The 23,605-nt window shown below is 59.4% G+C and overlaps 3 protein-coding genes across 35 annotated transcripts in view; 2 read left to right on the top strand and 1 right to left on the bottom strand.

Annotated features, from left to right (window-relative positions):
- TMEM94 (transmembrane protein 94) overlaps positions 1 to 1,295 on the top strand; it is a 36,313-nt gene extending 35,018 nt beyond the window's left edge. For all 30 annotated transcript variants that reach the window (XM_072746629.1, XM_025999739.2, XM_025999738.2 and 27 more), the window contains one exon: positions 96 to 1,295. In XM_072746629.1, coding sequence (XP_072602730.1) covers positions 96 to 168 — 73 coding nt within the window. In that variant the 3' untranslated portion in view covers positions 169 to 1,295. The remainder of the gene's footprint in view (positions 1 to 95) is intronic.
- CASKIN2 (CASK interacting protein 2) lies at positions 1,107 to 23,512 on the bottom strand. Of its 3 annotated transcripts, XM_072746644.1 has the most exons (21): positions 23,224 to 23,512; positions 18,221 to 18,284; positions 13,084 to 13,628; positions 9,015 to 9,066; positions 8,390 to 8,487; positions 7,848 to 7,993; positions 7,651 to 7,746; positions 7,425 to 7,555; positions 7,132 to 7,240; positions 6,732 to 6,840; positions 6,403 to 6,497; positions 5,660 to 5,921; positions 5,419 to 5,540; positions 5,268 to 5,328; positions 5,096 to 5,187; positions 4,804 to 4,914; positions 4,624 to 4,725; positions 4,373 to 4,511; positions 2,733 to 4,208; positions 2,423 to 2,645; positions 1,107 to 1,984 (listed from the first exon to the last, which is right to left on the bottom strand). In XM_072746644.1, the coding sequence occupies exons 3-21, from the start codon at positions 13,175 to 13,177 to the stop codon at positions 1,894 to 1,896; spliced, it is 3,609 nt and encodes a 1,202-aa protein (XP_072602745.1). In that variant the 5' UTR covers positions 13,178 to 13,628; positions 18,221 to 18,284; positions 23,224 to 23,512; the 3' UTR covers positions 1,107 to 1,893. The 3 variants fall into 3 exon arrangements, with proteins under 3 accessions (XP_072602745.1, XP_025855526.2, XP_025855527.2); XM_025999741.2 differs by lacking the exons at positions 18,221 to 18,284; positions 23,224 to 23,512 and adding an exon at positions 14,773 to 14,989; XM_025999742.2 differs by lacking the exons at positions 18,221 to 18,284; positions 23,224 to 23,512 and adding an exon at positions 14,773 to 14,915 and having other exon boundaries at positions 13,084 to 13,197.
- On the top strand, positions 15,875 to 23,005 carry TSEN54 (tRNA splicing endonuclease subunit 54). Of its 2 annotated transcripts, none has more exons than XM_072746652.1 (11): positions 15,875 to 16,072; positions 16,188 to 16,352; positions 16,453 to 16,516; positions 16,600 to 16,683; positions 16,989 to 17,087; positions 18,085 to 18,137; positions 19,873 to 19,974; positions 20,093 to 20,835; positions 21,457 to 21,517; positions 21,875 to 21,991; positions 22,496 to 23,005. In XM_072746652.1, exons 1-11 carry the CDS (start codon positions 16,017 to 16,019, stop codon positions 22,644 to 22,646), a joined length of 1,695 nt encoding a protein of 564 aa, XP_072602753.1. In that variant the 5' UTR covers positions 15,875 to 16,016; the 3' UTR covers positions 22,647 to 23,005. The 2 variants fall into 2 exon arrangements, with proteins under 2 accessions (XP_072602753.1, XP_072602752.1); XM_072746651.1 differs by having other exon boundaries at positions 15,899 to 16,072; positions 20,192 to 20,835.
- Positions 23,513 to 23,605: the final 93 nt, after the last annotated feature.

The raw sequence follows: 23,605 nt of genomic DNA, 5'->3' as shown, positions 1-23,605 counted from the left end.
ATTGTTCTCCCACTTGGCCGTGGCCTGTACTTCCCTCCATCCCCGGGGTCCTGCCCTGTGCTCTAACCTGTGCTTTTCATTTCCTGCCCCACCAGGGTCCGGGTTCGCTACCAGAAGCGGCAGAAACTGCAGTTTGAAACTAAGCTGGGCATGAACTCCCCCTTCTGAGCCACTGGCCACTGTGGTCATATTTGCCCTGGCCCCAGGGCCACAGGCAGACCAGTTTCTGAGTCTGGGGAGTTGGTATCATGAATGTTTCTGGGTGTCCTCTTGTGCCCCATGGCATTGGAGGCCGGGCTCCACGTCAGACCCAGCTGTTTTCCTTACCGCGAGGGCTTTCCCATGGAGGAGTTGGTGAGCCATGGCCTCAGCATCAGGACAGTCTGGTCTTGAATGTATGACCCAGTGCACTTAGTATAGGGGACCTTAGCCTCCTCCACCTGCAGGCTGTCCTCCTTTAGGGTCTCTTAACCCAGGGCCCTCTGTTGTGGGGTCTCCAAGGAGAGCCAAGTACCATAGGGCCCGGGCCTCAGTGGCAGCCACCGTGGTGGGTTCAGACAGACCACTGTTGACGACAGCAGTGGTAGTGCACCCTCCCTGCGCCCCACCTGTCCTCCTGGGAGAGGGGCCTGGAGGTGGTCAAGTACTTCCCTCCCTCCCTCTGTGGGGGAGCCTCACGCTCAAATCTGAAGATGAAGAAGCCCCCTGCCTTGCCCTGGAACCTCGTCCTGTGCCTGCCTCCACGCTGGCCTTGAGCGTCAGTCTTGGGGCTATGGCCCAGGGCTCCTTTTGGCCCCTCACCCTATTTCTCCTGTGAGAATGTTTTTACTGGTGTATATTTTTTACTGGAAATGAGCCTTTTAGGAATGAATGTAGACTGGTTTGTATTAAAACTTGTAAATTGCTTAAGAAAAATCTGTGGCTGGTCCATGAGGCAGCCACTGAGGGGCCCACCCAAGGCTTCGGCTGGTGAGGGAGCCCCAAGGGGGAGGAGAGGGAAGAGCCCAAGCCTTGCTCCCTCCACACTGGCGGGAGCCCTCGGGTCCAGCTCGGGTGAGAACCCTGGGCTCAGAGGTCCGTGGCACAGATCCAAACACACAGCCCAGTCACGGGGAATGACACTTTTCATTGGGGTTAGTTGGGAGAAGAGGTTAATGGTTACAGAGCCGGGGCCTGGGCCAACCAGATTGGGCTCCAGGCCCCAGGCGAGCAGTGCACTCTTGCTGTGGTCCGAAGCCCCCTCCCCTGTGTCCTCTCAGGCGGTTATAGATAGAATAAATTCCATTTAAAATATATGCATTTCTCTCTGCTTAAAAAATAACATTTACAAGTTGAAAAAGTTTGGACTTTGGGGAATCTGTTAATCCCACTGTCTCCACTCCTGCCAGCTCTGTCTCACTGGGGGGGGGGGGGGGGGGGCAGGCCTGGGTACTGCCACCACCACAGAGAGCAGGCCCCTGGCCACTTATTTACATGTCCTGTGTACACTGTGCAGACCTGGTGAGACACCCAGCCTTCACCAGCCCCTTCATGTGCCAGGACAGCACAGCAGGTGTCCACAGGCCCTTGGGGTGGGAGAGGGCAGAGGAAACACTGCAGGAGCCCTGCCCCCACCTTTCTTCCTGGGAAGGAAGCTCTTACCAGGGTCCCTGTCCATGGAGGAGGGGCTGTCTGGTCAGATTACACGCTGGGAGGGGGCTCTGCTGAGATAGCAGCTTCTGACAAGTCCCCTCAGCCTCCCACGGAGACTGCCCTCCAGAGCTGCTGCGTGGACAGCCACAGGCTTGGAGTAGCAGGAGGGCCCACGCTCAGGCAGCAAGAGCTTCTGTGCTGGGGCAAAGGCGACAGACACTGCAGGTCACGATGGGCACTGCCGAAGGCCACCAGAAGCGCTCAATCTAGCATGGCATCCAGCTGGTCAGCCAGGGCATCAAACATGGTGCTGATGTCATCCAGAATGTGCTTGGTGGAGGTGCTGGGAGGGCTGCAGCAGGGGAAGGACCAGGTCTGATCAGAAACTGGCCTGCAACCCATGGGCTATGGGTAGGCCGGGGGCTGTTCCCAAACTCCTGGCTGATGCCAAGCACTCTGCGTGCATCTTACTTCTCAGCCTCCCGAGGCAGCAGGAGCTGCGGGCCCTCACGAGTGTACAGGGCTCAGGAGGAAGGGATGTGCTCCAGCTCACATGCCTCTATGGGCCAGCCACCAGGATTCCCCACAGGTCAGATCTGGATGGTTTCAGAACCTGGGCTCTGGCCATTCCAGTAAGGGTCACCCCAGCCTAAGGATCTGTCTGGGCACCCTCCCCGCTGCCCCCGTCCCCTGCCAACATCCCCAGGACCCCGGGGAAGAGGATCAAGGAAGAGCTGTTCCTCCACTGTAGCCCCTTCCCTCCCTGCACCCAGCACCCAGCGCCCCTCACCCCTCTCGCTCCTCAGCGCCAATGCTCTTCTCTGCGGCCCGTAATGCAGCTGCCAGGGAGGAGCTGGTCTGTTCCAGCCTCTGCTGGGCCCGGCCAGAGCCCACAGCCCCAGTGCTCTCTGGCCTTGGAGGAGGCACGGGGCGGGGGCCAAGCCGGGGAGCCAGCTTCGGGCCTGAAAATGCCAGCTGGGTGCAGGCCACAGACACAGGCTTGGGGGCCGTTCCTGCAGAGACAAAACGGTTGGCTGTGACTTGATGGGCCGGCCACAACCTTTGCAACAGTGCCCCCTCCCACAGGCCCTGCCTCATACCTGCACCTGGCACCTTGATGAGGGCAGCGGGGGAAGCTGGGGGCTCTGTCTCCCCATGCCGCCAATCACCTGTTGAGCTTTCCAGAGCTGGCCCGGGGCAGGGGGGTGCAGAGGGCTGGGTTTGGGGGCTGGGAGAAAGGGGTGCTGGAGCTCCCTGAGTTGGAAGGCTGCTAGGGTCCGGCCGGGGAGGGCTGGGAGCAGCTGAGGAGGGCTCGCTGGGGGTCTGGGAGGGCAGGGGGGCAGAGGGGCTGGGCGTGGCACTGGCCACCCCGAAGGCCAGCAGGGCCGTCTGCAGCGGCTCTCTCTCCCGGCATTTGGGTCTCCGCTTGACAGTGTCTGACTCTGTGAGGTTGAAATCCAGGCCAGTGGGCACAGGCGCCTCCCGGGGAGGGGGGCCCCCTGGCTTCGGCCGCTGTTTGATGGTCAGGTTCCCCTCCTCTGCAAATGGGAGCCCCTCCCCTGAGCTGCCCCGAGATGGGGGCGTCCCCTCAGGCCCCGGCTCCTCTTCCTCTGTGTCCGACACGGGCCCTGCTGGCACAGGCGGGCTGGGGGGCTCCGAGGGTCCGGTTGGCTCACTCAGTGTTCGCCTTCGGGGCCCAGAGGCCCCCTCCTTAGGCCCCGGGCTTCCATCTAGTGGAGGCGCCTCTGTGGTGGGGCCAGAGACTGAGCTGAGACGTTTAGGGGGTGGGGGTGGCGGGCCTTTGCGTCGGGCACGAAGGGCAAAGGACTGGCTGCGGGGAGCCCCTCGAGCTGGGGTCGGGCTAGGGCTGGTCCGCGCTAGGGCACTGCGTCCTGGTCGCCGGGTGAGGGTGGCATAGCTGCCCAAGGCACTGTCCGCTGGCCCCTCGGCCTCCCCCTCTGCTTCCCCCTCCGCAGGGCCCGGACGGCTCAGGCTGTGTGACCGGCGCTTGGGCCGGGGTGGGTCCGGAGGAGTGGCAGGAGGGCCAGCCAAGTAGGAGAAGGCACGGGGTGCCCCGGGAGGTGGCCCCGGAGCTGGGCTAGAGGGTGAGGCCTGGGGATGCATAAAAACATAAGGGGGAGGCCCTTGGCCAGGAAGTGGGGAACAAAGCTTAGAGGGTCGCTCCGTGCCCTCTGGAAGGTTTCTCTCCTGTGGGGTACTGGAGTCTCCACCACTGGGCTGGGGGGCAGGCTGTTCCTGTGAGTGCCCGGACCCTCGTGAGCGTGCTCCAATGCTCTCCTGGCTGGGGGAGCGGGCGGGGGGCAAGGGGAGCGGCTCGGGGCCACCCCCAGCCATGGCTGCCTGTAGTTCTGGGCTTAGCTCGCTGCCCTGAAAGGTGAGGAGGCGTGGGCCGGTGGCAGCCGGACCATCCCCATTCTCCAGCCCCTCGATGGCCATGAGCTCCGGGCCTCTGGCTAGCCGGCGGCCGCCGCCTTCAACCGGGACCTCCCCCTGCAGGAGGCCCCGCCGCAGCTCGGCCAGCCGCTTCACTCCCAGCATCAGCTTCTTCTGATGACCTGAGAGGGGACGGGTAGAGGCCACAGGGTTAGCCGGGGCTGCAAAGGGCCACCCTAGCCCCTCCTGGACCCCGTTCTCCCTGCTGGGCTTGAACCCTGGGACGTTTTGGAGACCCTTGGAGGCACGTGGGGGCCCGGCCAGGAGGCCCCAGGGCAGTCCTCACCGAGCTTGTTGACTCCGATCTCCTGCAGCTCCTCCCAGGTGAGGTCGGCCACCAGCCCCATGGAGTCGTAGCCACTGCTCACTAACTGCTTGTGGTACTGCGGCAGCCCTAGTGCACACAGCCACTCCCGCAGGTCCGCCTGGAAAAGGACCCCATGGGAGCTGGCTCCCTGGCCCGCTGCAGCCCCCAAGCCAGGACGGGCCCACACAGCCATGGCTGCGGGTGGGAGCCGGTGCCAGCCACCTGCTTACCGGGATGTAGTTGGGCAGCCACTCGGCGATGCTGAGCTGAGCAATCTCTGAGGCGATTTTCTTCCTGTGCCCAGGCTTGGTCACCCCGATGGCCGTCAGGTCCTGCCACACAGACTCGTGCCATCAGGCTCCCTCCGGCGCCCACTGGGCCCTCCACTGCCCTCCTGCTGTGGCACCTACCTCAGGAGTCATACGGCTGATGGTTGGCACATCATAGCCAGCCTGCAAAAAGTGGGCGGTGTAGCCTTCCAGCTGGAACTCACTCAGCCAGTTATGAATGGCCTGAGCGTCCTGTGGCATAGGGGTAGAGGCTGAAGTTAACAGAGCCGAGTCTACTGAGGAAGAGCTGAGGCCGTGGCCCAGCCACCTGCTCCAGCCTCCCCTAGGGGCCTGGCCTGAGTCCATACTGGCACCCATCCCACACCACTGTGCTCCCCGAGACCCACAGCCTACTTCCCAGTGGAGGTCACACCTTCCCCTCCAGCAGCTGCTCTGGCCTCACGTCCTGGGTGAAGAGCTGTTCCCCAGAGCGGTAGTGAACCAGAGGGCGGTGGTTCAGGTTGTCTTTGGGAGGGAAAGAACTGGAATCAGGAGCAGCACGGTGGAGGGATGCCCACCCAGGTACCATTTACCCCCCTTCCTACCTGCCAGGGGTAGTGGGTGCAATCCCGGCAGCACTTGGTCCTCTCCCGTGGAAGGCAGAGGCTAGAGACAGGGAAGGGTCTACTCAGCAGGTGGGGGGCTGACTGCAGGGTGTAGGGCTCTGTCCTGGTCCCAACTCCCCCTCTCTCCTACCTGGGCGTTCTCAATAAGAAGGCCAGTGCCATGGCCGTTGGTGCCCTCGGAACTCTGCCCGCTGCCGGCACTGCGGATGCTGCCCACGCTGCCCTCACTGCCTACACTATTCCTGTCACCTGCTACAGGGGCACAAGCAAAGAAGTTAGAACCCCAGTTGGCCCTGCCAACAGCTGACTGGCAGCTTGCCAAGGCCAGATGCCCACCCTGGTGCCTGGCACTGCCCTCTGGGAGGATGTACCTGGGCTGTCTGGGCTGAGGCCCACCCGAGGAAGCTGGCCATAGGTTAAAGGGTGTAAGGGGTCATCGGCAGGGGGCTGTGGTGTCCGAGAGAAGCCTGGGCGCAGGGGGGTGGGAGCAGATGGGAGGCGAGGTGCGAGGACGCCCACCCGCTTGCTGACCACCTCCACAATGCCTGGGGGGAAGTAGCCCACACGGTCCGTGCCCCTCTGGCTCTCATGGATGTGGCCCTTCCAGCGGCCATCGGGATGCTGCTCAAGCACCTGTGGCAGATGGGGCGGTGGGGGGGGGGGGGGAGTGACAATGAGAACAATCACTTCCCGCACCAAACAAGAGCAGCCAGCCAGCCCCCCAGCCACAGTCCAGCTCCTCCTCTTCCCACAAGAAGTTGATGCCCAAGAGCACCCAGAGCGCTGCCCTTACTTGCCGGCTTCCGGCTCAGGCCCAACCCTCTCTGTGTGCCTCCAGGGCATACAAACAAGGGTCCCCGAATCAGCCTGGATTCAAATCCCAATGCTACTGCTTGCCGTATGATCTCAGGCAAGCCATTTTAATTTCTCTAAGACTCAATTTTGTCGTTCTGGGAAGGAAATAGAAATAGCACCTTCCTTACCTGGATGGGGAGGAACTCAACGAGACAGTACACCTAAAGACCTTACACAGAGCCTGAACCACAGCAGGTGCCCACGTTAAGTGACAGCAATCACTGGTGCTAGCAAAGGGATGCCTGCACCAGGTCCTCACCGTGATGACATCCCCTGCCCGGACATTGAGAGCAGTGGGATCGTGGAGGTTCCAGAAATCCTTGAGCGCTCGCACCTTCAGGATCCCTGAGGCCTCTGAGAGAAGATGCAGTGTAGGCGTCCACTGAGGGTCCTTACGGTGTCTTCCCACCTGTCCTGTCCCGTCCACAACCCTCCCCCGGGATCCTGTTGCAGCGGTCCCCTGACTAGCGCTGGGTTCAAGAAGGTGACATCTTGCTCCTGGGACCTTGCTCCTGCTCCCCTTCCTAGTACGCACCAGAGAAGCTCTGGATCCCACCCTGGGCTGGGTCTTCTCTCACATGCACTCACCCCGCAGTAACTGCTTGATTTCTCGGCTGGCCTGGGAGGTGGTGAACTGATTCACGATGTCCAGTGCTGTCTGGTTATACGTGTTCCGAATGTTCACGTCCACCCCGCCCTGGGTGCACAGTGCAGTGTAAGCGTGCACGAAACACTGTGCTTGCCACTTCCCCCAATCCTCACGGCTGCCCAGGAGGCGAATGGTTCCTACTATTTTTTACGTTTTATAGATGAAGGAATGGAAGCTCAGAGATAGGATCGTGGAGGTGCTCAAGGTCATTCAGCCGGTGAGAGGCAGAGCTGGGGGCCTGAACCAGGTGGGTCTGCTCTCCGCCCACCCAAACACCATGTGGTGGCATGCTTCCACAGCGGCTCTAGGCCACGGCACCCAGGGGGGCTCCACACCCACCTCCAGGAGCAGCCGTACCACCTCCGTCTTGCCGTACAGTGCGGCTTCGTGGAGCGCCGTGCCGGTCTTGGTCTGCCGGTTGATCTCAATCCCCGCTCTAAGTAGCTGTCTGTGGGCATGGGGGGCAAGTCACAGGCATGGGGGTGGGGGCAGGAAAGGAAGCAGATTGCTGGGGGCTGGGAGAATGATCCAGAGCAAGGGTGAAGAGGGCAGCAGGGCAGGGAGCCGAGGGGGACAGCACTCATTCCGCAGGAAGGGGATGAGGAAGTGGCGGGGGGGCACCCAGTGGGTACCTGATGACCTCTCTGTGGCCATTCTTGGCAGCCAAGTGCAGGGGTGTGGTGTAGTTGGGGTCACACGGGTCCTTGGCCTCACCCTCCAGCAGCGCCACACACAAGTGACTGTTCAGTAGCAGCTGGGCCACCTGTAGCAAGCGGCACCCAGTAGGGCTTCCTCCTGAGACGCCCCCCTCACCCCACAGGTGCCCAGGACCTAGTACCCAAGGGCTGCAGGCCTCACCTTGAGCCGCCCAAACTCACAGGCCAGATCCAGGGGTGTCTTCTTTGCCTTGTTGACCAGGCATGGGTTGGACTGATGCTGGAGGAGCATTTCTGACTGGGGTGGAGGCAGCTGAGTGAGGAGTCTGGCCTGGCCAGCCTCCCCGCCCCCTCCACTGCTCCAGAGCCCCTTGCGGGCAGGTAGGCAGGTTCACGTACCACTTCATAGTGTCCATACTGGGCAGCCAGATGCAGTGGGATCTGCCCATCCAGCGAGGCGGCGTTGACGGCTGCAGAGGCACGCAGCAGCAGCCTCACTGGCTCCAGCCGGCCCTGCCAGGCTGCGTAGTGCAGTGGGCGCATGCCTGCAGGAGGGAAGCAGATCTGAGGAGGTCCTGGGCTGCTATGGGGTCAGGGGAGGGAGCTCAGCAGAGTCCAGAGCCACCCCAGCTGGAGGGGGAGACAGACCCAAGGGGAGTAATGCTGGTTTGGTCAGAGAAATGTCTGGTTCACGAGGCTGAAGTCAGAATCCCATCTGGCCCACCATGTGGGGGGATCTCACGACAGGAAGGTAACCTGAGCTTCCTCATCTGGGTAACGGGGTATTAGAACCACTCACCACCCCAGAAGGCTGTGAAGATTAAAGAGGTAAAGGATCTGCAATCCAGAGAAACTACACCAACCCATATTAGCATTGCTGGGATGTCACAGGAGCAAACTGTGACCACAGGGTGTGGCCAGGGGACACACTGGGGTCTCACCATTGCTGTCCTTGATGTCAACAGTGGCCTGAGCCTCCAGCAGCAAGGCTATGAGCTCCAGGCTGCCCCCCAAGGCGGCATGATGGAGAGCAGAGAATCTGGTGTGGGGGACACAAAGTAGGGGTGTTGAGTGAGCAGTCCCCCACCCCCCAAATCCTGGTCGTCCACACCAGACTCATCCTGGAGGCTGGCAGGGCTGAGTGACTTGCCCACTGTGCCCTCGCCCCCCCCACCCTGCCAGCCCTGCCGTGGGAGCGCAGAGCAGCCGGGCTACGGTATGAAAGGGCTCAGTGTCTGGGCTGAGAGGCCTGTTTGTCTGGCCTCCCCCCCCAGCCAGCCCAGGGGAGGGGGCCGTGGGAGCAGGAGCCTGAGGGCTCCTACCCTCTGGGGAGAAAAGGGGGCCTAGAAGGAATCTGACCCAGGAGGCCCCTCAGAGAGGCATTAGGGCTCCCTCCCCTCACTTGAGGATAGCGCCACAGGCAGGAGGGTGGGCAGGAACCAGAGCTCTCAGCAAACATAATTCAAGGGCCAAATTTGACAGGGGAAGGGACTCTAGGGCCCAGGTCTTTCCCCTTACCCCTCCCCCACCCCACAGCTCTGGAGAGGGATGCGGGCTCACACTCACCCATCAGCATCCTGATAGTTGACGTTGAGTCTCTTCGTGGAGCCGAGGAGCTCTGGGGGGATCAGAGCAGAAGGCATCAGGATACCCTAGAATGATCTGTCCTTACCTGCATCCCAACCACTTTTCCCTTCCGCTGCTGAATCCGGCTGACCTCTTGGTGTGCAAGAAAGCACCTGCCCCATGGCCCTTCGGCTGTCCTGTCCCTATGGCTCCCCACTGGCCCACAGGCTCATCAACTTGAGAGTGCCCAGTGCAGGGAGTAGCCGCACCAGGGGCCTGGCTTCCCTGGGTCCCCAGCTTGTTTATAGAGCCAGAGGGGGCGGGAAAGGGGGGGACTGGCATGCCATGCCCTCAACAGACAGGCCCACGAGCGCATGGTTAGCATTCCTGCCTGAGCAGGCCAAGGAGAGTCTCATTGTCCCACTGGGCCAAGAGGGCTGGGGGAGAAAGGAGAGGGCCACTGGACGCTGGAGGTAGCAAGGCAGATGCTGGGGCTGGACTCAAGCTTGGGGACATCCCTGAGTGGAGCGGAATGAAGAAGGTGGCATCAGACAGACCTGCACTGGGCCTGGCTCTGCCATGTACCGGCTTGTGTGATCCTGAGCAAGTCACTTAACCTGTCAGGCTTAGAGTCCTCATCTGTAAAATGGGCCAATCATAGATCCTGCTCACCAGAGTTGTAAGGATTATGCCTGACCCTTGTCGGCACACCACAGAGGGGGGCCGTCACCCTTCAGAGCTCCTTATGCCTTAGCTGTTACTGTCCACATGCTGTCCTTTGGCAAAACTGGTACAGTCCCCCACTGGCTCCTGTCAGGGGAGTAACTGCTGATTCTGCACCCACAGGCTCCCAGCAGAGATGTCCACGCCCCAGCAGAGGGCTCTCTGCTGGGTGGTGGCCAAAGGAGCCAGGGGCATGGGCAGGACACTGGTTGGTCCCCATTGGGGAGGGCAATAGGATTCAGGCAGGTGTGCTCCATGCACCGGCCAGGGCACAGGAGGGGACAGTCTTTGATGAGTGTTGGGAGAGGAAGGGGAATGTCTGTCACAGGCAGGCCCCTGCCTCCTGCTGGAACCCACCCCTGCTGGGAAGGAGGCCTGGCTCAACCCAGGCTGGGCAGGGTGCCAAGCATGCTGGTCCAGGCCTGCCCTCCGGGCCCTGGTGGGCCCCTGAATACCCCAGCAAGACAGGGCCTCATTCCAACAGGGAGGGATCAACATGGTAGTGAGGAGCACGGGATGGGGAGAGAGGGGACGGCCACGTTTAGGGCTAAGCCACATCACACTATACGCTATGCAGAAAAGGTAAATACAAAGCTGGGCAGTGACAGGAGGGGTGAGGGGGTGGAGGCCGCTGGAAAAAAACCAGAGGCCTCCCAGCCTTCCTCTGGTCTCCTTGGAAAGTCCTTGTCAGAGAGAGCCACTCAGGGCACTGCGAAGGAGAGGGGCTTTAGGAGCAGGAAGTGTGTGGTTCAAATGCTCCCCCTTACTGGCCGCACGACCTTGGCCAGCCAGTCACTGAAGATGACGAGGTTGGCGGGGAGGAGACACAGAAAAGTCCCTCCACCTGCTGCTGGCCTGGACAGCCCAGGATGGGGCAGTCCAGTAGTGAGATACAGTCCCTCCGGGGAGTGGCAGGACAATGTGACAGGAGGGATAGACAGGAACAGGGGCAGGGCCAGGCTGGGTGGCTCTGTTCTTTCCAGAACAATGGCCGGAAAGGCTGTGGGGGGAGGCTCAGAGTGACTGGGCTAGGGACCTTGGCTGGAGGGCGGAGGGTCCTGGTTCCTGGCAGTGGCTCCAGGCACTTCCCCTGCAGTGCAACCTTCTTCCCGGCCTGGCTCTGAAGGTGGAAGGGTCGCTCCTGATTTAGGCTCAGGCAGAGGATGTGAGCTCATTGGGCCACCCTCAGCCCACTCCATTTCCTCCCGCCAGAGAAGGAGACAGCTCAGAAAAGGGAGTAGGGGAGCCAGGGAGGGCAGGGCAGGGGCACCTTCTTCTCCCAGCCACCTGCTCCATCAAGAGGACCTGGGTGGGCAGGGAATGCCAACCCCCCAGTGACCAGACAGCAAATAGAAGCCAAAGAGACAGCATCTCCCAGTGGCCAACCAGAAGGCTCTAGCCACCCACCAGAAGGAAAAGGGGGAGCCCTGACACCTCCCTTTCTGTCAGTTTCCTTCACCCTTCTGGGATATGGGGCAGGAGTTCCCAGCCTCCCTTCTGAGACTGCTTTAGAGGCACCTGGACAACATTCTGATTTGCAGTCTCCAGATCTCTGTGATGCTTCTCATTCTGAGGGAGAACAGGGAGCCTGCACTCTCAGAACAATCACTAGGTAATTCTGAGGGGCAGGAGCCGAGGGGAGAGGACAGGGACTTGACTGATCTGCCACAAAATGGCTGTGTGACCTTGGGCAAATCACTAATCCTCTCTGAGGGTCAGTTTTCTTATCTGTAAAGAAGATATAGAAATACCCATCTCACAGGGAATTGAGCGCTTAGAATATTTCATAACCTACAGGTTCCTCAAATGTCGCCTTGTGAGTCTCCTTCTTGCACCAGCTTTCCCAGCTTCTCAGAGGATTGGGAGGGGAGGCTCAGTGCCAGGGCCTCACAAGGAGTCCCAGGACTCTGTCACTCTGTGCCCAGAGCCTAGGAGCCTGGCTGTGAGGTTCCCACCACTGGCCTCTCGACCCCACCCACTTGCCCTCCTGAGGGCCTAACTTTGAGGCCCCAGGCCGTAAGGCCAACAGCAGCTCAACCAAAGCCCTACTGGGCAGGTCGCCAAAAACAACACAGAGGTGAGGGGGAGGAGGGGGAGGGGCTCCCCACTCTTGGGCCTCCAGGGCACTCCGGGACCTCCTTGGCACCTTCCTCCCACTGTGCTCACCTGGTATCCACTTCCCCAGGGCACAGAGATCACACTACCTGTGCTCCCCAGCCCCCCTGGCCCAGTTCCATCTCCCCCTACCCTGGGTCTCCTGCCCTAGTGTGCAAGTGGGTGCACACCCACTTGCACAACTCCCAGGCCCTTCAAATTCAACCTTCTGGCACCCCCAAACTCCCAGGTGTGGGTGAGGATAATTAGATGCCTTCATGTTGTCTGGGGCGGGGGGAGGGGGGCGCTGGCTGTGCATAGGACTAAGGTATGTCTTGGGGCTAGAGCCCCAGCACTCTGAGGGAATCCTCCCTCCCTAGCCCCAGTCTGGTGGCAGGAGCTACCTCCTGCCCCTGCTGGTCTAGAAACTCTGGGGACAGGTCCAGGGTCTCCTGGGATAGAGCTGAGAGAGCTTGCCCTGAAGCCCAGAGATCCACTCTCCTTGGTGGGGGGAGGAGTCTCACCACAGAGGTACCCAAGAGATGGGGTTCAGGTATGGCCACCCATGCATAGAGCCCCCACAAGTCTGTCAAGACTAGAGACCCAGGCTTTGGAGAGACCTCTAGAAAGTTAGCTTTGGCCACAGCCCTCCCAGGGCACACAGGCAGCAAAGTCAAGGGGAAGGGGCTTTAGCAAGTGCTGAGAAAGCAATGAGCTTTGCTTTAAGCAGTAGAGCCCTCTTTTCTGAAGTGATCTTACAGGCATCCCCATTAAGGCAACATAAATGCAGAAATGCTCTTTCTGAATCGGGGGATGGGGTTGGAACTCCAGCTAGTCAGTCTTTCCCAGCCCACTGCCAGAAAACTCGTGCCTCCAAAGAAGACATCAGAAAAACCACCTGCTAAAGGCAACTCCAATGAGGCCGAGAATTTTGGTCTGTTGCCACATAATGGCCCAGTGCCTAGAACAAACTGGCACACAGTAGGCACTCAAACAAACTTGAATGAATGCATTTCAACCCATTCACTCTATAGGTGAGGAAACTGAGGTCCACAGAGGTTACATGATTTGCCTAATGATACACAGCAAGGGGTGACCCAGCTCCCTCTATGGCTCTCCCACAGTCACTCCTTAGAGAACAGGACAGTCCTCCCACCCCAAGACCCCAAATCAAAGACCCACAAGCCTCTCTCCGCAGCCTGAGCACTCAGGGCAGGATCTCTGCTAGACAGTCACCCCACCAAGCACTCACTTGTCTTTGCGGCCTTGACCTTAGCCACAAGTTTCTGCACACCAGTCACATCTCCGTTCTTGACGGCGAGGATCAGGTCCTGTTCACGACCCATTCCGGTCCCGGGGCTGGGCTCTGGGATCAGGAGTCCAGGGCAGAGGCAGGAAAACTTTAGGTCTAAGCCAAGGCGTCAGGGTGCCATGCCTTGGACCTTTGGAGGGCCAGGTGTCTCCTGGGGGAGCGTGTCTGGTGTCCCAGCAGGGGGCTTCTTGTTACGCACTGACGGGTACTCCCTCAAAATGTTTCACGAGCAGCCACCACAAGCAGGAAAACCGATCTCTGAGGGGGTGGAGGCCGTGTGGCAACCCGGACAGATAGCTGCTTGCCGCGTCTGACGGCCCAGGGATGGGCTGGGACTGGGCACGCCAATCTTCCCAGTGTGGCTCAGGAGCACCAATGCCCACCCAGAGAGCAGTCAGCATTCCCTCGGGCCTCGGGAAGCAGCAGTGGACAAGTCTCAGGGGTCTGGAAAAGGTGCAGTGCCTCTGCTGAAGGCTGGGCCAGGCCTGAAAGGGTCCCAGAAGCAGGGCTCAGAAGAGTAGGACAGGGCTTCCAGGGAGCCCCCAAACCACCCTAGCTGCCCTTCTGAGTCAAGGAAGGGCCAAGCCACTCAAAGCAGGGAGACAGCTGCCAGGCATGAGAGGAGTATTTGGGGGGAGGCGGTGACTTTCTGGGAGAGGGAGGCTGAGTCATGGAGGCCCCAGGGCACCTGGCAGCACCTCAACCTGAGGCAGGAGGGGCAGCTGGCAACACGACACACTGGGGCAGGCTGGGCCCAGCAGCCTGTTCTCCACAGCCCGGGGCTCTGACACCCACACACAACTGGTGGGCCAGGAGGTGAGGCCTGGAAGGGTCAGGCACAGGCAGACACACAGCGGTCACTCCCTGTGGAAAGTACCTGCCCCCACACTCCTCCCAATCTAAGCTTTACTGTAATAGCTGGATGCCCTAGCCCCAGGCTCTTTACGAATTCAGAGGGTGGAGTGGGGAGCTTACAGCTCCCCATTTCTGGCGGGTGTCTGACTGCTGGACAGGGAGGCTTTATAGCACCTGTTGCTGACCCATCCTCACCCCTTGCGCGGGAGAGGAAAGCAGCTGGGCAGAGAAGAGACAGGAGCTGGGGGCACTGCTGAGAGACTGGGCTGCGTGGCCCCCCAAGCCTGAACCTGAGGCCTGGAGCCCCGACTTCGCTGCAGAAAAGCTTACGTCAGTTCTCAGTGGCCAGGAATTTGTTGCCCGAGCCCCGTGGCATGAGACCCATGCAGGCCTGGGGCCCTGGCTGGGGTCTCCTTACTCCCAGAACGTCCCAAGCCCGACACGATGGGACTCCTGCTCTCGCCCGCAGCCAACACAGGAGGAGGACGCCCCCGGCAGTGCTTGGGGTCGGGCTGGCTCCCCCGCCCCCCGGAATGCCCGTCCAGCGCCGCGCAATCCCCCAACCCAGCCCAACCCAGGCCGACCCAGGGAACAAAGCGGCGGGAGCGACCGGGAGAGCCCAGCGCGGGCGGGACTGATGCGGGAGGACGGACCGGGGGCGCGAGAAGGACGGAAGGAGCAGAGAGACGAGGGCGCCCGCCGATCCCGAAAGAAAAGTTAGTTTGCGGCCGCCCTCAAAGGTGCTGACCCCCCGCGCAGGCCCCGCGGTCTCACCTTCCCCAGCCGCCCCGCCGGGGGTCTGGCTGGCCCTGCCCGGTCCCTGGCACTCCGGACGGTGGCTCCCACTGCCCCCCTTGCCCCTTTCTCCTCCCTCTCCTCCTTTTCCAAGGCCGGCTCGGCGCCTCCCGCAGGAAATCCCGCCCCTCCCCCCTCCCTCCCGCCGGATCGCGAGCGGAGGGACCGTCCCGGCCTCGCAGTCGGGCTGTCAGTCAGCGCCCGCGGCCCCGCCCCTGCCCGTACCAGACCCCGCCCCCGCTGCGTCCGTCCGGACCGGGCACGCTGGCCGGGTCAGCGCATGCGCCCAGGTGAAACGGCGCGGTAGGGACGGGAGTGCGCGCCCAGCATCCCAGTGGCGGAGCGGCCGGGACGTGAGGCCCTGGAGTTCAGACCCAAGGGCGGGATGCCCTGTTGATGACGGAGTGGGAGAGAAGACGTGATGTGAAGGGGTCTGGAAGCCGAGACCTGGGGACCCCACTCGGGAAGCCCCCTTTCCTCTTCGCCCCTCCTGGGACGCCCACATTGACCTCCGCTCGCGGCCACAGGCGCGGACACCAGCCGCTGGTTGGAGCAATGGTGCCACCTAGCGGACCCGGTGGGAGCGGCCCACGGTGGCGGCGGCGGGGACCCCAGCCTCGAGGAGGTGCTGGTGACTGGCTGGAGTGGCGCTTCAGCACCATCGTGGGCCGGACAGCTCCTCCCGCCCCCGGCCCGCGGAACCTGGCTTCCGAGCCCCTAGGAAGGGACCCAGCGGAAGCCCCACAGGACGTCTGAATCCACCCAGACCGCATCTGACACTCCCCGGGGGCCAGTCTGCGAAGCTGGAATGCGGGAACCCATGACTCTCCCTCCTCTAAACCCTCCCTCTTTCCTCCTTGTCCGGCCTGAGTGGTGAGGACTAAGCGGCCCAGGGCTGCGGAGGGGACGGTCACGCATTTGAGTGTCCACACTACGCTCTGAGACGCCGGGCTCCTCGATTTTTACTAGAGAGGATTCCGGAGGAGGGCTTGGGAGGAGAGGCGAGCTCCTACGAATCCAGACACCTGCAGTCTCTCTGCCCCCGGAATCGCGGCGCAAACTTGTTGGCAGGCGCTTAGGACGGCCGGGGAGTCGTGGAAAGCTCCCCGGTGGAGCCGGGGGCCCGTGGCGCGGCGGGAGGATCCGCGGGCGCTAGGGCCGCGCGGAGTTCCGGCGGTGGGCGGGCCGGGGGCGGTGCGCGCGCAGCCGCAGACGGCGGCCCGATGGAGCCCGAGCTCGAGCCCGGCGCGGTGGAGGTTCCCGCCGGGCGCGTGCTCAGGTGCGGTCCGGCCCGCGGAGGCGCGGGGCCCGCGGAGAGGGCGCGGGGGGAGGGCGCGGGGACCCCGGACGCGCCCCAGGGCGCCGCGCTGACCCCGCGTCCCTTCCTTCCGCAGCGCCCGGGAGCTTCTCGCCGCCCGCTCGCGGTCCCAGAAGCTGCCTCAGCGCTCGCATGGGCCCAAGGACTTCCTCCCCGACGGTTCGGCCTCCCAGGCCGAGCGGCTGCGCGTGTGCCGCGAGGAGCTCTGGCAGCTGCTGGCGGAGGAGCGCGTGGAGCGCCTGTGAGCGGGCCGGGCCGGGGCGGGCGGGGGCGGGGGCGGCCGGACCGCGGCCCCTGGGCGGGGGGACACCCAGACCGACCCTCTCCCCGCTCTTGGCCAGGGGCAGTTTGGTGGCTGCCGAGTGGAGGCCGGAAGACGGCTTCGTGGAATTGAAGTCTCCAGCGGTAAGCGGCGGGGCGCAGGGAGGGGGGCCCGCCCTCTCCGCCTTGCAGGCTCCTCGGTGACATTTGCTGTGGGTCCTGCACAGGGTAAATTCTGGCAGACCATGGGCTTCTCGGAACAGGGCCGCCAGCGGCTTCACCCCGAAGAGGCCTTGTACCTGCTGGAGTGTGTGAGTGGGGCCCCTGGAGCGTGAGGAAGGGTTGGGAGCAAGGACCTGAAAGGACGTGTTTTAGTTGGAGAAAAATTCAAGAAGCTTGTAACCCGAATTCTACAACCGGAGACAAGAATACCGCGCAGAGAGCTGGGATTCCCTTCAAATGAGGGGGTGGTGCCCTCCTTTTGTGGTTGGCCACATTCTTGTTGTGACGCTGGAGATGGGGGGGGGGCGCCCCTATATCACCAGCCTGGAAGTTGCTCCTTTAGTTGAGCCATTGCAGGAGGGAACACAAGCTGAGTGGTTGGCCTCACTTCCAGGGCTCCATCCAACTTTTCCACCAAGACCTGCCACTGTCTATTCAGGAGGCCTACCAGCTACTGCTGACTGAGGACGCTGTGACTTTTCTGCAGTACCAGGTATCTGCCACCCTCTCCCAGGAGAGGAGCCACCCATCCATTGAATCAGGTGCTAGACACCAGTGAGTACCGGTGAGGTGCCGGACGCAGAGCTATGTGCCAGGACAAGACAGCCAAGGGCTCTGCTGTCATGGTGCTTGCATCCTAGTGGTGGCAATTGGGAATAAGTGAGCACCAACTGAATGGTTGACTTCACAGAACTGAGGGCTGGGAAGAAAACAAAGCCGGGGAGGAGCATAAGGCTAGAGATAAAAATGTGGACATCATGAGCACATGGATGGTGTTTAAAACCACAGGGCAGAGTAGAGGGTTGTGTTTGAGACCTGGAGCATTTCAGTTGTGAGGAGGTACGGGAGAAGATAAGGAGCCAGAAACAGGGACCAAGGAGTGTCTGACAACACTGGACAAAAACCAGGAGAGGTGGTATCACAGAGCCAAGAGAAGGAAGTTGTCAGCTGTGTTGAAGGCTGCTGAGAGATCAAACAGGATGGGGGCATTCCTGCTTACATCTCTCTGATGTGGGTATCAGAACACAAGGATGGACAGGTTCTTTACCAAAGACCACTCCTACCCTGCCTGTGTCTGGAGGTGTAGGGTGGAGTAGCACGGGCAGGGGGTGTGCTATCACCTTTTGCCACTTTCTTGTTCGTGTTGTGGTCAGGAGCTTCACTCTCGACAGCTTTGGTATCATAACATCTAGCACCTAGTTCTTTTCCTGATTTGTCATGTATCAGCTTTTTTGAGATACTGCATTTAAATCAAGAAACTGCTCAGTGTCATTTGTGCCCATAGTAAGGTGGGCAAGGGACAGGAATTCAGAAACAGGCCTTAGTTTGGAGAGGGTGTTTATAACAGAATATAGTCCAGCCAGTCCCAGGGCGTGGAATTGGGGTGTGCGGGGGGGTTGGGGGGGCGTATGTGGGGAGGGGCTCCTGTTTGGAGGGATTATTTGGTATTTTCAAAGGTAGACCTCTGATCTTTACTTTTTCTCTTTGAGGTCTTCAGCCACCTGAAGAGACTGGGCTATGTGGTTCGACGATTCCAACCAAGGTAAATCCCGATCCCATTTTCCTCCCATTCCAGTCCTGGGACCTGGTAGACTAGCCCCAAATTGGAAAATGGCCTCTCATTACCTGGAATGCTTCGCTGGAGCTGCAGCTTCCTGGGCATGGGCTGGGGGCCTTTGTTGGAAGTGCCCTATTGAGAGACACATTGGGACAAGTCTCAGTCATTTCAGCTCATCCTGGGTTATCAAATTGAGCCCCATCTTCAGCCCATTTCCTCCGCAGATAACAGTTGAGCACTTACAGCTCAGGACAGTGCACTGGCACATAGCTGTAGTGCCAGAACGATGCCTTAGTAGGTGTGTAAGCAGATTCGTAAGTGCATGCATGAATGAAGGGCCAAGTGAGGAATTAATAGTTGAGTAGGGTCTCACATTCCTTTTGCTAAGTTAGATGTTCTTTCCTTCTGGGGCCTCTAAAGATGATCACCTTAGTAGCCCAGCATTGCTAAGAGCCACAGAGACCATCAGCTAAAGAGTGGAAACTGGTATACTCTTTACTGTTTCCCAGCATGTCACGAAAGCTCTAGAACAGGTATGTCTTTTAGTTCCTAAAAGTGGGATATATACTCAGGAAATAGTCACAGAAGTGTGCGTAAGTTCACCTGTGAGAATGTTCATTCATTCATTCAGTAATATTTGTTGATCCCTTACTGGGTGCCAGGCACTGTGCTCATTGCTGAGGAATAGCAAAGAGCAAAACCACTGCCCCTATAGAACTTGTATTTAGTGGGGAGCTTACACAAAACATCACTTTGCAAAATTGGCAAACTCGAAAACATCCTGTGAGTTCAATGGGGAAGGGATGGTCACACAAATTAGAGTTTATCCCTTAGAGCAGCACTGTCCTGTAGAACTTTCTGCAGTGATAAAAACGTTCCAGGCCTCTGCTGCCCAATATATGTGGCTTGTGCAACTGTGAGACTGAATTTTTGTTTAATCTTAATGGGTTTAAATATAACCCCTTCTGTTTAGTGGATACCATTTGGACAGTGCAGCCTTAGCATCATAAAAAAATCATAGTAGGGAAGAATGCTATAGTGAGAAGGGGCTATGTCCATAATATATTAGAGTAAGAAAAGATTAAACTGTAGTATATTAGGACAATGTCTTTTCTTTTTTTAGATTTTATTTATTTGTGGGGGGGAGTACAGGAATTTGGAAGGGGGTATAGAGGGAGAAGGAGAAGCAGACTCCCTGCTGAGCAGGGAGCCTTATGTGGGGTTTGATCCCAGGACCCTGGGATCATGACCTGAGCTGAAGGCAGATGCTTAACCGAATGAGCCACCCAGGTGCCCCAGTACAATGCCATTTTTGATAGAAAAAAAAAAAAATACGGAGACAGGATGTGTTTATAAGAACCAAAAGTGTTATAGTGAGTATTTTTATTTTTCTTATTTTCCAAGTGTCCGTTTCTCTTGATTTTTCTCACCCATGATTAATCATTTACTGCTGGCTGTGTGGGAGCCCCGGTTCCAGTAAATCTCTGTTCAAAGGGACCACTGGTGAATCCCAGAGGCCTGGGCAGAGACATATGAGCAGGCAGGTCCCTGTGGTTGCCCCCATTTACCCTGCTTGCAGGTCTGCCCAGGGACTTAGCCCTTGGGTTTGGCTTTGACTCTGGCCCCCTAACTTATCCTCTGGGCCAGTCCCTCACAAATTCCCCCTGGGAACTCCAGGCTGAGGAGATGGTCTGTTGCCCACCCAATTCTCACTCCACAGCTCCATCCTGTCCCCTTATGAGAGACAGCTGAACTTGGATGGCAGTGCCCAGTGCCTAGAGGATCAGAATGGCAAAAGGAAGAGAAGGAGCTCCAGCTTTCGGTAATGCTCCCCACATGGCCACCCCCTCCCCTGGGAGTTCTGGGGAGCAGAGCTGTTGAGGGAGTGCTGGTTTGGGGACCTTGGAGAATTCATTGGCTTAAGAGCTGGGCTTGGGCAGCTCCCTTGTAGGATCCTGGAGGCAGTATAATATGTGTGGGACATGTGCACCTCAGCAATCAAGAGCAGACGTGCTGCATTTCCTCCTCACGTCCCTCAGGTCTATTAATAAGAAGGCCAAGGCCCTGGAGAATCCCCCACAGGGGGTGGATGAGACACCTGAGAGCCTGACAGCCTCCAGCCCACCTCCCTGCAACCAGAACAGCCGATGCCCAGAGGAGAAACCTCAGGAGTCAAGCCCTGTAAAGGGCCCAATGGGCCCATCTCAGCTTCTGGGAGCCCTGGAGCCCTGGCCTGGCCTGGCTAACGAGGGGGTGGGGTGCAGCCCGGAGAGTGGCAAAGTAGAGAACAGGGTCAAGGGGTTTTGTAAGCCACGCTGGAACTTTGAACAGATCTCCTTCCCCAACATGGCTTCAGATAGCCGCCACACCCTTCTGCTTGCCCCAGCCCCAGAGCTGCTCCCAGCCAATGTCGCTGGGCGGGAGACAGATGCTGAATCCTGGTGCCAGAAGCTGAACCAAAGGAAGGAGAAGCTCTCGAGGCGGGAACGGGAGCAACAAGCAGAGGCCCAGCGCTTCCGGGAGGATGTAAATTCAGATCCCGAGGTGCAGTGCTGCTCCAACTGGCAGGAGTACAAGCAGCTGCTGCAGAGGAGGTGTCTGCAGAAGAGCCAGAGCCGCCCCCCGCACCTGTGGGAACAACCTGTCAGACCCTTGCTGAGTCCTGGCCAGGCAGACTCCCCAGGTAAAGCCCCATAGGCTCCTGGCAGCTGAGGAATCACAAGACTTTGAAAGGGGCATGGATTGGCCATAATCAATTGAGGCTTAAGAAAGATGGGGCAGAGAGAGCTATCCAGGGGAGTGGAACCCATAAGGACAGTCTGTTCTCCTGGAAAGCAGCAAAAGGACCCATGTGGGAAGGCGTGGAAATGGCAAGTCAGTGTCCAGGGAGAGGCGAGGGGGAACGAAACTACAACTACATCCTTAAAATAATAAACAAGATACATGTGGATAGCTCTGCCACCGACTAGTTGTGGTCCCCTGTTCTCGCAGCTCTGTGAGAGGGGAGCAAGAGGTCATCCTGGCCAAATCAAAGGAAGGCTTACTGTATGCCCTGTGTGTTTAAGAATGGAACTAATAGGGCAAGATTGGTATTAACAGATTCAGGATTCTTTATAATCCTTATGAGAACAAGGGAGATGTCACTATAAGTATATTCCAAATATTGCATGGGACATACCTATAACTTTTTTTTTAATCTGCTAAGTCTGGCAACCCTAAACTAGATGGCAGGTTCAGAAACATCAGAGGAGTCTGCAGATGGTTGACTTCCCTCCCCAACACCTTATTTTCACTGTCCTTGCAGCCATAGCCCTTCAGCATATCTCTGTGCTGCAGACCACACACCTTGCTGATGGAGGTGCCCGGTGAGTTTCCAGGTAGTGCCTGTCTCCATAGTACCTTGGCTGCCAGCAGTTGGCAGCTGGGACTTGACTCCTGAAGTTGGGTATGAGCTGGGGGATCATTCCAGGGCCCTCAGCCTGGCTGATACTCATGTGTCTAGGGGAGAGGGAGGGATGAGAGGCAAGAGGTGGACTAAGCCTGAGGATTCTGAGGTAGGCAGCCAAAGCTCCCCCTGCCCTAGTGGCACCTCACAGCAGGACCTCCATCCCTGTGGATGAGGCTGCTTCCTGGAACTGTGGGAGGGAAAGAGCAGGGCATGAAAGAAAAGGGAGAGGAGGAGAAAGATCCCTGTTTCTTAAAGTTTCTTCCTCTGTCTACAGGCTGCTGGAGAAGTCTGGGGGCTTGGAGATCAGCTTTGACATTTATCAGGCCGATGCCGTGGCCACATTCCGAAAGAATAACCCCGGCAAACCCTACGCCCGGATGTGCATTAGTGGGTACGAGACCAGTGACCCTACCCCCAGGCTGCTGCCAGTTATCTTGTAAACCAAGTGGACCTCTCCTCCCCACCCCTAGCCAGTTTGCCAATCTGAGAGGAACCAGAGGTCCAGAGAGCTGTCATTGATGCAGGCCACGCAGCCAGTCAGTACTATAGGAACCAGAGCATACCAAGTCCTAAGCCCTCATTTCTGGCGTCTCTCTCCTGTGCCAATTTACTGCAGGGCTCACCCAGCAGAAGGGTTGGGAATCAGAGGGATTCACAGGCTATGAGTGGTAAGAACCTCACTCTTCCTAGCCCTGGTACTCAACCAAGGCTCTGGTCACTCTTGGAGAACTTACTAGAACCATGCAGTTTGCAGACAGGAGAATCCAGAGGCCATTTGGGTTCTTGCACCCCCAACTCTTGTCTAATTCCCCCCTCCCTGGTAGCCTGAGAGGGCTGGGGTCTCAGGCTTATGGGCGGCCTGTGCCTACATCTCGGTCTAACTTTATCCCTGCAGATTTGATGAGCCAGTTCCAGACCTCTGTACCCTCAAGCGGCTGTCCTACCAGAGTGGGGATGTTCCTCTGATCTTTGCCCTGGTGGATCATGGAGACATCTCCTTCTACAGCTTCAGGGACTTCAAGCTGCCCAGAGATCTGGAACACTAATGAAACCGCTCTGGCAGGGCAAGGGACCTGCTCTGGGGGACCTGGACTGTCTATTCTCAGGGACCATCTCAGCTGCCTCCTATACCCAGACTCACCTGTAGCTTCAGGGGCTAGTCTGGGCCTTGGCCCTGAGTGTCTGATGCTTGCAGGAGAACGAAGCCATGCCCCTCCCCTCCCCCCACCTGGCTTCCATAGTCCCAGGCCAGAGATTGCTGTCTTGCAGTGATAACTTTGGAACTCAGGACTAGATTTCAGAGACCCAGCGGGGTGGGGCAGAAGAGAGGACTCTGTGCCTTTAATCAAGAGGGTGCCTGCTTCGTGCGATAAAGCCAAAGCCATTAAAAAATAGATCGCTCTAATGCTGTGACTGGAGATGGTGAAAAATTCCCCGACCCGAGCCTCAGGCCACCACCCCTCAAGTCCCGATGTCCGTGGAGCAGGCTCCAGGCCCTCACCCCTCCTTTGCCAACCCGCAGACCCTACTTTCTCTGGTGCGGGAGCCAGGTCCCCGCGAGGGCAAGAACGCGACCCCGCACTTTCCTCAGGCCCTGCGCCCAGGGGACAGGAAATCACAGACCTAATCAGCTTGGCTTTCTCAATGGTCGTCCACGGGGAGGAGGCTGGCGCTCCATCGGGCCTTCCCTGAACTCCCCCGCTTCGGGGTAGAAGGGCGGCGGAGAGGCGCCGTGTCGGCGTGGCTTGAACGCTAGCGGCTTCGGAGCGCGCCATTCGCACCCCTGGCCTCCGCGCCTCTTCCGCTCCCGCCTCTCGTCGCTCCACCTCGCTCCGCAGTTGTGCTAAAAACTGGTCACTGTTGTCCTTTGGGGCCTCGGGCGCCTTCTTGACTCCGCAGCAACTCGGCGGACTGAGGTCCGGGCTCGGGGCCCGCCCCGAGGGGAGGCGCCTGGCGGCAACGCCCCCGTCCCCAAGCCACCTCGCCGTGGGGTCCCGAAACCGGG

This window comes from Vulpes vulpes, chromosome 2 (genome assembly GCF_048418805.1).
Source record: "Vulpes vulpes isolate BD-2025 chromosome 2, VulVul3, whole genome shotgun sequence".
In the NCBI taxonomy this organism is placed as follows: domain Eukaryota; kingdom Metazoa; phylum Chordata; class Mammalia; order Carnivora; family Canidae; genus Vulpes; species Vulpes vulpes.
This window is presented reverse-complemented; position numbering and strand designations above follow the sequence as displayed.